Source organism: Ambystoma mexicanum, chromosome 4p, assembly GCF_040938575.1.
Source record: "Ambystoma mexicanum isolate Mex_15411 chromosome 4p, UKY_AmexF1_1, whole genome shotgun sequence".
Classification (NCBI taxonomy): domain Eukaryota; kingdom Metazoa; phylum Chordata; class Amphibia; order Caudata; family Ambystomatidae; genus Ambystoma; species Ambystoma mexicanum.
In genome coordinates, this window is record NC_090927.1 from 797,699,538 (window position 1) to 797,716,068 (window position 16,531).

The 16,531-nt window shown below is 44.6% G+C and overlaps 1 protein-coding gene across 1 annotated transcript in view; it reads left to right on the forward strand.

Annotated features, from left to right (window-relative positions):
• The window catches only part of NT5E (5'-nucleotidase ecto), a 1,024,615-nt gene that overhangs the window by 894,812 nt on the left and 113,272 nt on the right, over positions 1–16,531 (forward strand). The window contains exon 8 of the mRNA XM_069606337.1: positions 9,124–9,324. Within this exon, the coding sequence (XP_069462438.1) occupies positions 9,124–9,324 (201 nt within the window). The remainder of the gene's footprint in view (positions 1–9,123; positions 9,325–16,531) is intronic.

Sequence of the window (16,531 nt, forward strand, 5' to 3'; positions counted from 1 at the left end):
ACATTACTCACAGGGCCTACCTGACTCCCCAGAGGATCGCACGGTTCGGGGGCTCGAATACTCAAAAATGCCCCAGGTGTGGGGAGGTGGAAGCTGGGTTGCTACATATGTTTTGGGCCTGCCCGGAAGTGTATAGATTTTGGGAGGAGGTCAAGATGAAGCTCGCAAGTGGGGGAGTGGTGTTGGACGTGGGATCTGCCTGGTCATGTATGCTTGGGATCTTCCCCAGGCCCAGACACTTTAGGCACCTGAGCAAGATGAGGGACCTGGCATATGTTCTGGCCAAACGCAGGATTGCCATGAACTGGAAATCAGCTAGCAGGCCGAGAGTGGAACTATGGTGGGCGGACATTATGAGGTGGGCGGAGGCTGAATCCGTGGTCTGGTTTGAAGCGGTCACTAGAGAGGGCGAGGAGGAGATAGGGCCCTTGCTGGCCTGGCGACAATTGGTGGCCTCTATGACCAACCCACAACAGGGCTTGGACGACTCTGAGAATTCTGAAGATGTTCCTACGGACAATGTTTCTCCTGATGGTGCCCCGACTGAGGATACAAGGGAGCCGGCTCTGGCTTGATGGGGGGTGGGGGGAGTTTTAAATAATTAACAGTTGTATTGTGTTGTGTGTTTGTTTTTCTAAAATATAAAATCAATAAAATATTTTAAAAAAATAAATAAATAAATTAAACCTGGATAGGACTACACATTAGCAAATTCTGTCTAGCAAGCGATTTTGAGAATTACAAAACACAAGGACAACCACACGAGCTGGATTATTTGGATATTTACTTAACTAAAATGCTGATGCTGAAAACTACTGTGGTACTCCATAGTTCATGAACACTATATAAATATAGGCATTGGATGAAGGGTCAGCCTCTGTTCCAGCAGGTTGGTAGGGCAGGTTAGACACCATCAGAAGGAGGCAAGTGCCAGTTTGCCTTCTGCTTCTTTCGTGCAAGGGCTACAGGGGGAGAAGAAGGTCCTAAACCGATAGTCTAGCCCAGTGATTTAAAAAACAAATGTGATTGCCAGTGTGCGCTTGTGTAGGCACAGGCATTTACCCAATCAATTTGTTTTACAATAACAACCATGGCATTTATTGACCACTAGATGCTGGGCAATCTTTAGAGGGTAATGCTGGCATAAATTTCCCACCGGTTGCATGGCAAATGTGTATTACAGGACAAGGTTGGCAAATATGATATATGATGTGTCATTACTAATGCGCCTGTACACAAGTGTTTCTAGGTGTGTTAAGACAATGAAGGGGAAACAACAAAGGGAGGATAAAATAACAATCTTACTAGGCCTTGTGTCATTCAGATCGTACAAGTGTGGGGAAGTGTGAAGGGGAGAAGTGCTAGGGGGCAGCGGAAGGGGGACGTGCAGTTAACTCACAAGTGCAGCCAGCGGGTGGCTCATAAGTGCAGAGAGATGGATCTGTAGGGTTGCAGATACAGACCCTTAAGTGTTGGGGAGCCCAGAGGCAGTGCAAGGGCAACTGGACATGGAGGAGCCTGGGCCTGAGTTCAGAGGGTGACCAGGTGACCAGTGCGTGGAGCAGTCAGGTGCATCAGCAGGGGAGAGGAAGAGAGAAAGTGAAGTGAAAAGGAGGGTCTTGAGTTGCTTCCGGATCCAGGGGTGGTTCTGCTCAAGTTTGAGCGAGGCAGGGAGGCTGTTCCAGAGGGAAGCCCCAGCCGTGGAGATGCATCTGCCCCCAACTCTGTGCTTGGAGATGCGTCTGACCCTCAGAGTTGGAGGTGGATGAGCAGAGACCTTGAGAAGGAAGATATTTTGGAAGAGCACGTTGGAGGTAGAGCAGTCCCAGGCCCCAGAAAGCCTTGTGGACGATGCAGAGGGTCTTGAACGTGATCTTGCAGCCACGGGGAGCCAGTGAAGAGATTTCAGAGCTGGAGAGATACGATCCCAGGGCTTGAGGCCAAGTCTTGCACTCCTTTTCTGGATAAGTTGTAAAGGTCGAAGAGTAGCGGCAGGAAGATTTATAAAGAGGCTGTTGCAGTAGTCCAGCCTAGAGAGGACCAGAGCGCTGGAGACAGTGAGCTTCTGGGGGAAAGTGAGAAAAGGAAGAATACCTCTGAGGAGGTGCAGCTGATAGTTTGGCTTCTTAGAGATGTCAGAGATGTGAGGAGAGAAGGAGAGGGTGGCGTCGAAGATGACACCAAGGTTCTTAACCTCACAGGAAGGAACAGGAAGAGAGCCCCGAGTGGGTGGCCATAGAGAGAGAGAAAAGGAGGGAGCGGGTGTCCCGACGAGGAGGATCGCAATCTTACTGGCATTAACGCAGCGATCATTGGCAGCGCACGATTCCTGAATTCTGGTATGAGAAAAGAAACAGAGGTGGCTGAGGGGAGCCTGAAAGAGAGCAGAGTGATATTTGCATAACATTGAAAATTGGAGCAGAAAGTAGCAATGCAGTGGGCAAGAGGTGCCAGGTAGTGGTTGAAGAGCCAGGGAGAGAGGTCAGACCCTAGGGAACACCACAAGTAGCGAGAGACTGAAGATGGGAAGAGCCCAGTTGGACCTGAGAGGGTCGGTCAGTGAGAAAGGGGGTCAACCAGGCTAGGGCCTGATCAGTAATACCAAGGTTGTCGCAGAGGCGATTGAGCAGGATGGCATGGTTGACTGTGTGAAAAGCAGAGGATAGATCGAGGAGAATGAGGACAGAAGGGAGATTAGAGTCAAGATTGGACAGCAAGTCTTCACAAGTTTTCAGGAGAGCAGTTTCCGTGCTTCTGGCAGCTCTGAAGCCAGACTGGTGGTCATGGAGGCAACCAACAGATTCAGTATGTAGATGAAGCTGGGAGATGGACAGCTTTTCCAAGAGTTTGCCCAGGAAAGGAGCGATGGAGATCGGGCAATAGTTAGCTGGATAGGAAGGATTGCCCAAGGGCTTCTTTAGAAGGGGGTGCACAAGTGAGTGCTTAAGGGGGAAGGGAAAGTTTCAGTGGCAAAGGAGTGATTGCAGCAATCTGCCAAGGCTGGAGCAAGGGTGTCAATGTGGTCCTTGATGGTTCTGGATGAGCAGGGGAGAACCTGCTTTGACAAGACTTTAGTAGATCGGACTTGTCTAGAAACATCAGGCGTGAATAGGTAAAAGGAAGAGGAGAGACGGCCTCAGACAGGCCAGGAGTGGTAGAGGAGCAGAAAGAGGAGGTAGAGGAAGAGATGGTGGACAGCATGTCCTGCGTTTTAGTGGTGAAATGAGATGCCAAGGCCATGCAGAGGGCCTGGGAGGGAACAGAAGAGGTAGAGACTGCAGCAGGATTGGCCAGCTCCTTGCAGATTTTTAAATGTTCGTGAAGTTGCTAGATGCCGCAGAGATGCAGGCTTGGATGTAGGCTCTCTTCTTAGAGAGGACAGACTCTGCACTGCTTTTGGAGCAGGCGGCAGGCCAGTTTCTCAGGGGGTGCGCTCGATGCCCTCCACTTCCTCCCCGCCTGACACTTGCGTTTAAGGGCAGCAATGTCGGAATCATACCAAGAGTTGCACTTGGATTTGGTCTTCAAGTGGATCCTCATGGGCATGGACATCCAGAGTGTTTGAGATAGAGAGCTGAAGGTTAGAGAGGTCTGTGTCAGGGTGCAAGTCAGCCAAAGGTGCAGGAGGAGAGAAGATAGCAGTGAAAGCTTCAACTGACAAACGCTTCTTGGGTCAGATGACCAAGAAGGTAGGTGGCAGTGCTGGAGTCGGCTAGACCTACGGGGAAGAGAGAGAGCTGTGGGGAGAAAGTGATCACTCCAAGAGTGGAGTGGTGAGAGGGTTAGAGAATGGGAGGTCTGAGGAGATCAGAACATCCAGGGTGTGCCCTGCACAGTGAGTCGGGCCAGACGAAAGAATAGACCGAGAGAAAGAATCGCAGAGGTTGCTAAAGAGTCCTAAGTCTCCGGGGAGAAGTTGAGAGGTAGAGGCAAGGAGCGAGGAGGAGAGGTCAGCCCACTCAGAGGAAGAGGGCGACCTGGCCAGGCGGCCTGTAGATAGTGGCCACAGTGAGAGAGAGGCCAGGAGAGATAGTCTGCAGACCAGGCATTCAACTAGGAGTAATCCTGCATTGGAATGATAGAAGCAGGGATCCACTCAGGAAAATCAAGGCTACAGCCCCTCCCCTCATCCCCAGGATGGTTGGTTCTCGGTTCAGAGAGGATCTTGTAGCCATTGGGAACGAGAGTGTCGAAACTTGTGACCGAGCTGGCCGAGTACAACCAAATCGAGCTCTTCCAGGAGACAGATGTCAGAGGAGTGTTTGACAGCTGAACGAGAGTAGTGATGTGGAGCTGGTTGCCACGTTTGAAGGACTTCCGGGGAGGGCCAGAAGGAGGTGCCCAAGGATGGGCAGAGGAGGAAGGAAGACAAGGTAGGGTAGTCAGAGAGGGAGAAGAGAGTGCCAGAGGGGTGGCGGAGGAGAGAGGCAACAGGGTGGCCAGAGAAGCAGCAGGGGGTGCCGGTGAGGTGGCAGAGGAAGGAGGTGGCAGAGGAGCCAGAGAGGAGTAAGAAGGGATAGCAGGAGAGGAAAGGAAGTTGATAAGGCGCGGGAAGCGTCTATCAAAAAGGAGGAGAATGGGCTGCGGCCCCTGGACCAAGACGGTGCCATTTAAGTAGACATTAATGATGGTCTTAGAGGAGTGGTAGGGGGCCAGCATGGCCTCCCACCGGGTGCCACCATTAATGGGAGAAGAGGAAAATGGAGAGAGAACAGAGACCATATGGGGTGCCATTGGCCTGGAGAGGGAACGCCAAAGAGTATGTCAGTAATGGTCTGTCTGGAGGAAGCACTGGTGTAGGTATCAGCGATAGGGAGGCCTGGGTTGGAGACCAGGATGCCCCTTTTGAGTTTCTTCCTACCAGACCTAGTGAGATGGATAGGATAGTCGATAGAATAGCAGTTAGAAAAGATAGGTGAGACAGAGAGGTGGTGCAGGGAGGAAAGAGGGGGGAGGCGGGGAGAGGGGAGCACAGGCAGGGAAGGGGGCCTATTGGACACTGGCTATGCCACAATACCTTTACAGGGCAATGCTGGCATTTGTTGGACACTTGCTGCATGCAAACCTGTTTTACAGGTTAATGCTGGTATATGTTGAGAACATCTTTCACTGACATGTTTTACAATGGTAGCATGTATTGGCCATAACCAGTGTGAATAGGATTTATTTACAGCTTGTACTGGGCACAGCCAGCGTAAGGGTGTACTGCTACCAGGGCTTTAAGTGGGCCGGGGCCGGGCCCCGGCAGTCTCCAAAAAGTGGGACTGAGCCGCGGCCCTGCCGGGGCCCCCCCTTCCACTGCACGCAACATTGGCGGGATGCATTATCCCGTCGCGGCGGCAGCCGCGACGGGAGATGCGCCTGCCATGAAGTCAGGCGATCTGACAGAAGTGGCAGCCAACCACAGCGATGCTGTGCCTGGCTGCCACTTCTGTAAGTCATAGTAACTGCCTCTGGTGACCTCTCGCGCGAGGGGTCACCAGAGGCAGTTACTGTCCCTTTGTTTCCCCAGGTCGCCGAGGCGTCTTTAACCCTCGGCGAACATGGGGATTCCTCGACATTTTTCGAGGTTTATGAAAGATGGCTTGAAAAGCACACACTTCAAGCCATCTTTTATAAAGCTTTGCCGACGGCCAATTATGTCTTTAGTCAAAGCTTTATAAAAGACGGCTTGAATTGTGTACTTTCAAAGCCATCTTTTATAAAACCGAAATGTTTAAAAAAAAAATGGCCTGAAAGGTAGGCAAACCGTAAGGTATGCACACACACATATATATGCATGTTATATATCTGTGTGCGTACCTTACTATGGTTTGTGTACTTTGCAAGCCATCTTTTCTAAACATAGAAATAGATATTTCTATGTTTAGAAAAGATGGCTTGCAAAGTACACAAACCATAGTAAGGTACGCACACAGATATATAACATGCACATATATGTGTGTGCATACCTTACGATTTGCGTACGTTTTAGGCCACGCCCCCCACAAGCCACGCCCCCAAATGAGGCCCCCCCCTCGATTTCTTACCCCACTTAAAGCCCTGACTGCTACGGTATTTAGCAGTAACGTTCGGTGCATTTCATATACACGTTTTTTCAAAATGAGCGGTGACTGTTTCCATTTTATGTATATCCTTCTTTTTATATGCCGATCCCACAATGGAATGCGTGTATTTCATATACGCATTTATTCCAAGCTGATGGCGTTCACTGGAATGTGTAAACATGTTCGCAATCCGTTTTTTTTTTTTACAGGAGTTATTGTCACTTTTTCCTTTCGGTAGGTACCCCATATAAAATGTGCAATGTGGCAAGTTTTTGACAGGCCACTATTTTATTCTGTCCGCGCACACGCGTTTCACCGCTTTTGAAAAGCAATGTCTGTGATATTTGTCGAACACTCGTTCGCTCAACTTTCCTTTCACAATATTGTTTTATGTCCAGATAATTACTAGCAGATTCTCAATGATGTTATTGTTGTAATCATGTTACATTGGTACACACAATTTTTTAACAAGCAGGATCACCTGAAGAGTTTCATACCCTTACATCTTGAATATACATATGGGTAAAATGTCTAGCATCAAAAAGACTAGATTTACCGTTCTGGTTTTATCACTTTTGGTGAGTTAACACTCTGGACTGTTCAGCTTCTCTAGTTTTTTTAGGGTTCGCACATTTGTTGTGAGGGGTGGCATGCAGGTGTATTACTTAAAATGATTTAATTGTTATGGTCTCTTAAATTGTCAACTTTCTTTGTTTTTCACATTAATAGTCATTTTTATTCTGTCTTTTTTTTCTTGTCCTTTTTGTTCTTTTTTTTTTCTTTTTCCTTCTCTCTTTTACTCAAGGCATAATTCATATGTATGGTTTGTTTTTATTTATTTGGTGTTGCACATGTTCAACCATGCCTGAATAATATGATTTTTTTTGTATGCTTTCTAATTGTTGGGATGAAATGTGCTTTCACACAACCTTTAATTTTGTGTTGCTGGATTGTATCATCAAAGTTTTATTCTTGTGCTTACACACTGTCACAATTCATTCAATCTTTGTTGACATATGTATTTTTATGTTGGTTCATTTACCATGGGTTCCATGTCATATTGTTTGCATGAATTACATCACCAATTATCATTACTCGCATCGTAAAAATAACCCTGAAGAGGGGACCTTTGGTCGAAACACGTGCAGGCTGTCTTATGAATCATAGCGAATAAAATATACTTTACGTCATTTGGAGAGATCGAATAGATTGTCGGCTGTTTCAGCAAATACGCATAACAAAAGGATTTTGTTTGAATAATCAAACTGAGCGTAGGCAACAGAAGACCAAACTTTCTTGCTAAATACTCTCTTGTGATGTTGGGGCAAGGTCACTCAGTCTCCATACTTGTAGCTCCTGCACTTTACCATCATATTGGCAGCATCGCACTAATCTTGGAACGACCCTCCAAGCTGGTGTACTGCTATGGGAGCATGCTGCCGTCATATAGTGGAGACAACCATGATGAAAACGTTTTTACACTGACAATACTCTCCTATATTGGGCACAGCAAGTATGAATAATCGTTTTCACATCGAAGGTTTATAATGGCAGATTTTGGACACAGGCAATAAGAACATGTTTTTGCAATGGTAATAGCATATATTGCACTCAAGCAGCATGAACATGATTTCTAATAATGGCATATTTGTGGCACTGCGAGCATGAAAATGTGTTTAACAGAGCAATGCTGACATGTATTGAAATCATGCCTTATGATTTTTCTTTGAACCCAGCCAGCATGAAAATGTGTTGGAAAATGCACATGTATACTATTGGTGGCCTAGTATATTTTGGAGATTTTTATGTGTTCCCCTAACAACCGATTGTATGGGTTTCTTTACCCAATTTCTTAGATATATTATTAAAAATGCACCAATTTAGCAAATTTTTCTTTAAAATGCCCTCTGTAAAGTAAGCAGACATATGGATACCCTCGTTTCACTTCCTCTGTTCCTGAGTGCAAGGTATGTCCACAGCTACCAACAGCATATCCCTGGATATGTCCAAGCCCCCCCGAAGTCTTTATACCTACTTGCTCCTTCGACAACATGTCCTTGACATGTGTAGTCATCTTCCTAAGTATCCAGAGCTCAGATAGGGCCTGCAATGCTTGACACCACATTTTCCAATTTGAAGGATGCTTATCAGTCTTTAATAACCCTCTCTGCCTTTGCGCCCCCTTTACCATACAATTTACGACATCCAGTGATAATGTCACAGTGAAAATGGCTGCCAGGCGACATTCCCTAAAAATACACCCTCCAAAGAATCAAACACTTTCCCCAAATATTCTAGGATTGGAGGTTAATATATAAGTATACCCCTCCTAGAATATTTGCGGAAAGAATTTTAGGGCCCAGGGAAAAAGTCGCCTCCCTGTCGACTTTCACAGCGACATTCTCACATGGAAACCAATTGACTTGATCATTGTGCTGCTTGAAGAGACTTAGTGTAAAGAGTTCTGTCCTTCTGTCCTCTAGGGTAGTTTCTTCTATGCCCCAGTGTAGTCCACTTTCCACCTATGGGACCATTAGCAGAATGACAGCCTCCTTCTGCCCTACTCCTTCAACCACTCATGTCTTCCACTGGATGAAATACTAACCGTTGTGATGCTGAAAATGCATTGTGTGTGTCTTTAACAGGTTCCTACAGTTATCACTTGATGAATGTCTACTAATTACAAATAAGGAGTTTGACAGCCATGCAGTCATGAATGCACTGAAATGTGTGTTGGGTAGAGGGGAAACTATAATGCAGTTTCTGTATTCTATGATCCTTAATGCGACCACTGTGAGAGGTGTGGCTAACCAGACCCAACCAGACCCAGACCCAACTCAGGAACATGTCAACTTATTTTCTGTGATCAGTGGAAATTATGATTTACTGCCTTCTCTGTCTGGTCATGAAATACTATATGAAATAATTTGGTGTTATAAAAATTAAATTAGCGTTAGTGTCATATTCTTGTAGCAATGTTAACAGCAGAGGAAATTAGAAAATGTCTAAACTTAAGATAACAAACAGGTTGGTTCTATTAATATTGTCCCATGTCTGTTATATTTTACTTTTATAGGCATCCGCGTTGTGTATGATCTTAAAAGAAAACCAGGAAACAGAGTGATCGGAATTGATGTACTTTGCACAGAGTGCCGTACCCCAACTTATGTGCCTTTGGAAGATGCCCTTGTTTATAAAGTTATCCTTCCTTCCTACGTTGCTGCTGGTGGTGACGGTTATTCCATGATTAAGGAAGATGGATTGAAACATGATAGCGGTATGTGAATATGATATATGACCAATTTGAAATGCAATGTTGTATGGTTGCTTTATAGCAAGCAGTGCTTTGTGTAATTTTATTTTTTATTGTCAATGTCTTAGGTATTACATAATTTTATTGTTTTCAATAGTCTTACAGAAGAGACAAAAAATTTGAAAAACAATCGCAGGGTGAAAATATGCCCTTTCTCAGAAAATTAGAATGAGGATTCATGTAACTGATGAAGATCATTGCCTCTGTTCTTATTAAATGAGGCAAGGGAGGAGCATGTTGACAGAAAACTACCTGTAAATACTAAGATATATGCCACCAAGTTAGATATGGTGCATATGTTATTTGGATAATGTACGCCGTAACAGGTAGAAGGTTGGAAGGAGAGAAAATAAACTCCAGAAAATCTCAAGATTCTTTTAAGTAAAATTATGGTGATCAGTGATAACTCATTATTTATTAGAGGAAACCTGAGAAGTATCCCTCTAGAAAAGAGTGTAGTTGTAGACCTAAACTCAGACATCTACCTCAATATATCTTCGATACGTTGAGGAAGATGTCTTGTTATGTATATTAATGAAAACCTGTATTAAATGGTCAAAAAAAGGTATTTGAGTGCAGTAGTATGGAATTTAAAATCTGTTTTTCACCTTTCTCTTTTTATCCCCATGAAATCTTTTTTAAAGTTTGATGTAAATGCAGATAAAGGGTTCTAAATACTGGTGGCTGAAATATCTGCTTATTAGGTAAAACAACATTTTATTTGGAATAAGCTTTTGCTCGCTTTGTGAAAAGATAGCTTTGTGCATCAACAATGCAGATGTGAAATCCAGATATTGTACTTGTTGTTATGCTCTAGCGTAAATAATTTTTTAGTTTTGCCATGTGATCATGCATAGTTGTGTATATCTTTAACCATAAAGCACTGCCATTATGAGCAAAGTATCGCTTTTTCAATGCATGGGGATATGCAGAGCGGCCGAATAATGTGTGATTCACCCCAAAAATATTACACAGTAAATTTTGGCCACCCGACTTCAAAGTATGCTCACATAAAGAGTAGTGTGTAAATTGCAGATTAAACACTAACATACACAGAGTTCGGGCAATGAGTAACGGGTTATTAAGGAGGGCAAGATAGTTACATCACTAATCCTATACCAAGTGCCACATTATATAATATTATACACGTCCACAAATGTACAGCTGAACATATGGATTAGGTAGAGTGTCCAGGATAGCCTGTGGTCAGTATGGGATTGTGGGGGCCGGATGGTGGAGGAGTGTGTCACTCCTCTGGATAGGAGGTGCAGCTTGTGTCTGGTTTTGAACTGTTCCATAGATGTGAATGTTTATATCTGGATGGGGGCTGTTTCAGTGGAGAGGGGCAAATAAGGAGAATTGGAAGTTGGAGGAGGCTTAGACGGGGCACAGGATGGAGAGGTTGAGGAGGAATGTAGACTGCTACATGCAAAGGAAGATTCCAGGGAAATACAGTCAACAAGGTAGAGTGGGGCAGGATCATTGATAGATTTGAAGAAAAGAAGGAATTTCAAGAGCACACATTTGCGTTAAATGTCTGACAGCATACTGGAGTCTGCAGAGGTGTGGGGGGGTCTGGGAAGGTTGCAGAGGGTTTGAGTAGTAAAATCCAACACTCTGTAAAGGGGCGAGAAAGAGTAGAAGAGGAAGACTAATGGGTAGGCTAGAGCAGTATTGGGTTTACTGAGCATGAGAGTAGAGATCAGCATGTGGTAGGACTACGTTTTCCAATGTTGAGGAGGTTGATTCTCGGAGCCATGACAGTATCTATAATGAACTGCTGGATTCGAAGGTCACCATCACAGAGGGCTACAAGGGTGCTGGCATTGGATGAAGTAGTGAGGCTGTCCTTATTGAAGGACATGGCATGACGGAATTAGCATTGGAGGTACGGATAAAGATAATTTCTGTTTTGGAAGAGTTCTGTATCCGAAAGTGTAATGGCATCCAGAGGCAGATGGCTGAGGCAGCCGGTAATGTTTTCAGAGATGGCAAGGGAGAAGGATGGAAAAGAGATATATCTTTGTGTTATTTCAAAGGCTGGTAGTAGAAGCCGAAAGAGGAAATGCTCCTACCCAGTGAGTTGGTATAGCGCATGAACAGGAGTTGCCCCAAAACAAATCAGTGAGCGGGCTGAGTGTTAGGAGGCAATCTATTTAATTGCAGTGCCCTCAAATCCGAGGGAGGGATGGGCCTTAGTGTCAAAGGTGGCATAACGATCAAGTAGGATTAGATTAGAAGAGAGGTGGGCTGTGGTTAGAAAGTTAGAGATATGGGTGAGTGCTCTTTCAGCTGAGTCTTTACTCCTAAATCTAGACTGTAAGGCAATGCAGAAATATTGGTCCTCAAGGTAGCTGGCACTGCACTTGAAAATAACTTGCTCAAGGATTTTGGAGTGGTGGGGCAGAAGAGACAGAACTGTAGAAGTAGTGTTTGTTTGGGACAGCAGCCATTTCTTTAGAATGGGGATGACAGTGGCTTGTATATAGCAGGAGAGAAAAAGGCCAATGGAGCCACAGAGGTGGAAGAGGGAGGAGAGGTGTGAATAGGACATAATTCTTTAATCATGTGGGGCACAAAGGTGTCACAGTGTACATGATGGTTAGCAGAGCAGAGTATCAGTAGGATTTCAGGGAGGGAGGAGAGAGAGTGAAGTGGAATAGAAAAGAAAGTGGGGATGATAGGAGGTGGAGAGACGGAGGGAGGAAGGTTTGGTTCAGGCTTTAGGGAGAGGCAGCATAGCCTGGAGGATTCTAGAGAACATGCAAGGGTGGGAGTAGAGAGATATCAGATCACGGTTGTCGGGGATTCGGCAGAGTGAAGGGTGGTATTAAGGGCAACAAGAGTGGGGGAGTAGTAATTACAGCAGCGCTGTAGGTGCAACTACATGGATGTCCTCAGTTGTTAGATGGATGGGGCAATACATGGTTGAGGATGATGAGGATGGCCGGGCATAAATAAAGGAGTGATTAGGATAGACCTAGTCAAACAAGATGGCAAGTGTCATTAAACTATATGAGTGCCAGTTCAAGGTAGAGGGCTTGCAGAGAGGATATGACTTAGTTCAGGTATGGAGTCATATAGTGCAGTTTGTACTTGGTGCAGGTGAAGTGGGGGCGGGTGAGGTTTTTGTATCCGAGGTGTGGCGACAAGGAATGAAGAGATTGACCAAGTGGTGCCATGGTGATTGCTATAGACTTTTATTAAAAGAAAAGCTAAACCTATCTGTCTTTGACTCTAATGGGATTTCCCTACCTAAACTAAAGAAGCTATCCCCGTCGTCACTACAATAAACAATTAAGTTCAGGTTCTGATCGTACCCCAGGAGAATGACTGGATGAAAAGTGTCTTAAAGTAAAAGTTCCAAGCTTTTCCTAACAAACAGTTCTACAGGATCCTCGTGGGGCTAGGAGAATGACTCCCTTCTCCTAGCCCCTATGATAAGGGAAGGACAGCCTCCTCATGTTATTTCCAAGTTTCTCTGAGGATATCTAGGACTTTTCTTTGCTCCCGTTGATACAAGAGTTTGAAAAGAGAAAAACCTAAAGAAGCTTGGAGATTTACAGATTGCAAAAAGGGCCCAAGACACCATTAAATCCCAATTACAGCCATCGGCCTCAACCAGCTTCTTAAGAATACTCTTTAGGCTCTGATTAAATCATTCCACAAGCTCATCTGTTTGTGGATGGTATACAGAGATGCATAGCGTGGTAATGTGGAGGATTTGTTTCACTTCTGCCATGGGTTTGAGTTTAGACATAAATGTACTCCCTTGGTCGGTCAGAATTTCCTTAGGAAAACCCACCCGTGATAAGAAATGTATCAAGTACTTTAGTATTTGCTGAGAGGTGCTATCATCGTAAATGCTTCCGTATAATGGGTCTCTTAAGCAACAATTGCTAAAATATACTTATTCCCTAATCGGGGGAGGTTGTTTCTAAAGGGCCAATAATATCTATCCCTATTCTTAAGAATGGGACTTTTATAATCATACTTTTATAATTGGAAAGGGTTGTAAGGGGGGGGGGGCAGAGGAACGTTGCCCTCGCTGTTTTCTGGCATAGTGTGCATGTGGCAACAATGTTTTTAACATCTGCATGTATTCTTTGCCAGTAAAACATGGGTATTATTTGGTTCTGTGTCTTATTAATGCTTAAGTGCCCAGGCGTCAAATGGGCACGCGCCATTTCTAAACAATGTGGCAGTGGTTTCTAGGAACCACCAATTGGATCCTCGAAACTCTCTCAGGTGTAATATCTCCTCGGTAAAGGAGACCTATGTTTATAAAGGTGCTCATTCAATAAGCTCTGCAAATTGATACTGAGAATCTGGAATCGCATCCATGCCTCTCCTGGAGCTTGTAAGGTCACATCAACTAGTGGATTTTCATGCATAACACAGAAGTCTTCAGAAATGTTCAAAGGGAGAAGGTAAATCCAGCCAGAGGTCGACCCACAGTAAGAAAACGGCCAATTCTGGCAGGAAAAATACCACAATTGTCACTAGAAACACTCAAGACATGCTTCTCTTGTGGTAATGAATGTCTGCACTATAGACTGTCCAGCAATGTGGAAAACATGATCGCATTGGGAGTGTTTGCAGGTCATCGCCACAAGGCCATGAACCGAGAGGGTCAGCACGGCGGACAACACACAGGCCAAGGGTAGATGCCATCACGATGCAGGTCTCTGCATCAAGCATGAGTGATCTGGGCAAAATGGAAGACACAGAAGAGACAGTCTTCATATCCACTGTCTTTGGCATCTCATTAAGCAAAAGACAACTAAGGTGTACAGTACTATTTGGGTAGACTTCACTCCCAGTCCTCAAAGACATGGCGGCATCCATCAACATAATGTCTGAATCAAACTGTCTTAAGTTCCATCCACTGCCATTGCTTAGGTGGTCTACTATCAAAATATACACATATGGGGAAAGCAAGCCACTAACAAAACAGTGAGCATTCCTATCTGAAATCCCTTATGAGGACACATCAATACAAACCAAGGTCTTTGTGGCGCTGTTAGAAAAATATACACTACTCAGCCGTGGTGATGCTGCTGAGACACTTAGCCTGTATATAAAGAAGTCCTCTCACTATTATCCAGATTTTAATGTTTGTTCAGGGGAGTGTGATGTCTAAAGTCTCCACCTGTCAAACTTCAAAAAGACGCGAGCAAGCTGCTGGTGGATTTAAGACAAAAGGAGTTTACCATTTGACCTGATTTCTCCAGTCAAACATGAACTGCTGAAATTAGGGAGAGGGGGCTTCAAATATCTGGCGTGAACCAACATCATGAATCGCACCTATGGGCCTGGCACAGAAACCGAAACCACCGAACAGCAGTGAGAATCTGCAGCAATATGAGAATGGCAAAAAAGCTGTTTGCAGCGAACAACACCAGACTCCCACCCAATGACCTATTAGATGTACAATGAGCTTGCGTCTTCTGAATATCCACCTTTATCAATGTAACCATCAATTCCAACTCCACCCTGGGTCCCGATCTATATATTACTACATTTTAGTCCCATACTGGTTTATTTCACTGTAAGCGCGCGCTTCTGACATCTAGCATTATGTTGAAGCCGTCATCAGCTGTTGGGATGTTTCATTACATAATTCAAAGCATCATTGAAGATTTGCTGAGTGTCATCAGCATGAGTGATGATATTGTGGCGTATTCCACAATCAAAGAACACCGGACACAGATAAAAAAAAAAGGCACTGCAAAGACTAAGGACTGACACTCCATGACAAGAAGTGCACATTTCTCTGCAACAAAGTAGAATTCTCTGGACATGATTATCAAGCTTTTGGGTCTCTCTTTGGACCCACAGAAGGGAGACGTCAAGGAAGCACTGGTCCTGTGCTTTCAAATTGAAATGCCAAGCTTCTAAAGAATGGAAGAGTTTTGCAGAATGTTCATTCTTGGGTTACCACACTTGCAGAACCACTCCAGACACTCGCACAAAAAGACCATTCGTGGCACCGGGTTCACCATGGCAAAGTGGCATTCCAAGCTACAATGGAGGCAGACTTCACCGTGTTGTTCTTTGACCCATACCACTCATCCATGTTTGCGGTGGGCTCCAATCCACTGGGTCTGGGTGCAGTGCACCTACAGACAAATGTTGGTAAAGACCAATGACCCATAGTGTTTGCTAGCCTTGCCCTCGGCAAACCCAAACAGAAAAATGCACAGATCAAGAGGGCTGCGTTGGCCGATGTGTGGGCAGAATTGTGAAGGTGTCAGCATTTCCACCTTTACCTCTTTGGTCGGCTGTGATTGTGGTGACATCACAAGCCATTGAACCCCATCATGCAATGTTCATCTTGGCGTCTGCCTGTCAGAATTGAACATTGGCTCTTGCAGCCAAATAGAGCACAATAAGGTGTCTTTAGACATGCAGGCGAGGGGGGCAAGGGGCAGCAGTGTGTTTTGTATTAATAATCTGCCAGATGGACAAAGTTCAGCGCATATGGTAATCGCCGCATCAACACAACGGTTATTTAAAGACTATAAAATCAAAGCAATACTTTTGTGCATCAGCTAAAATCTCTACAAGGAAATCGGGAGTTTTGTGAGCTTTTACCCATAAACATAGAGACTAGCTACATCCCACTGGGGCAGCTAACGGACTTAAACGCTAAAGATAAACAACTAGATGAAGAGCGTGTGCGAGAACACCTTCCTGTTCTAACAGTTTAGAATTAATTACTTAAGGTACCCAACCAGGGAACTCATCCTGAAGATCTTGCCTGGGGAGGAAATAAGATAATGATTTTTGCCAATCTGAGTAAGGATATTATGGATAAAAGGAAATGCTTTCAAGCTGCTAAGGAGAAAGCTAGGAACAAGCATTTAACATACTACATGATTTACCCAGCAATTCTGCAAATTATTGTGGAGGGCCAAACACACTCACTTGCTGATCACAAACAGGCAGAAGCCTTCCTGACAGACTTGGACACAGAGCCAATGGAAGCTATGTCTATTTCTCAAAAGTCTGCTTTGCAAAAAAAAGAAACAGGATAAATTAATCTACTGTTTGTTTATTATCATTTTCTGAAGTTTAATTTATTTCTGACTTTTGAATTGGAATGTGGGTGGTCTATATCTTTATTTTCGGTTTTATCACATAGGACCGTTAAAACTTGACGGTTTAT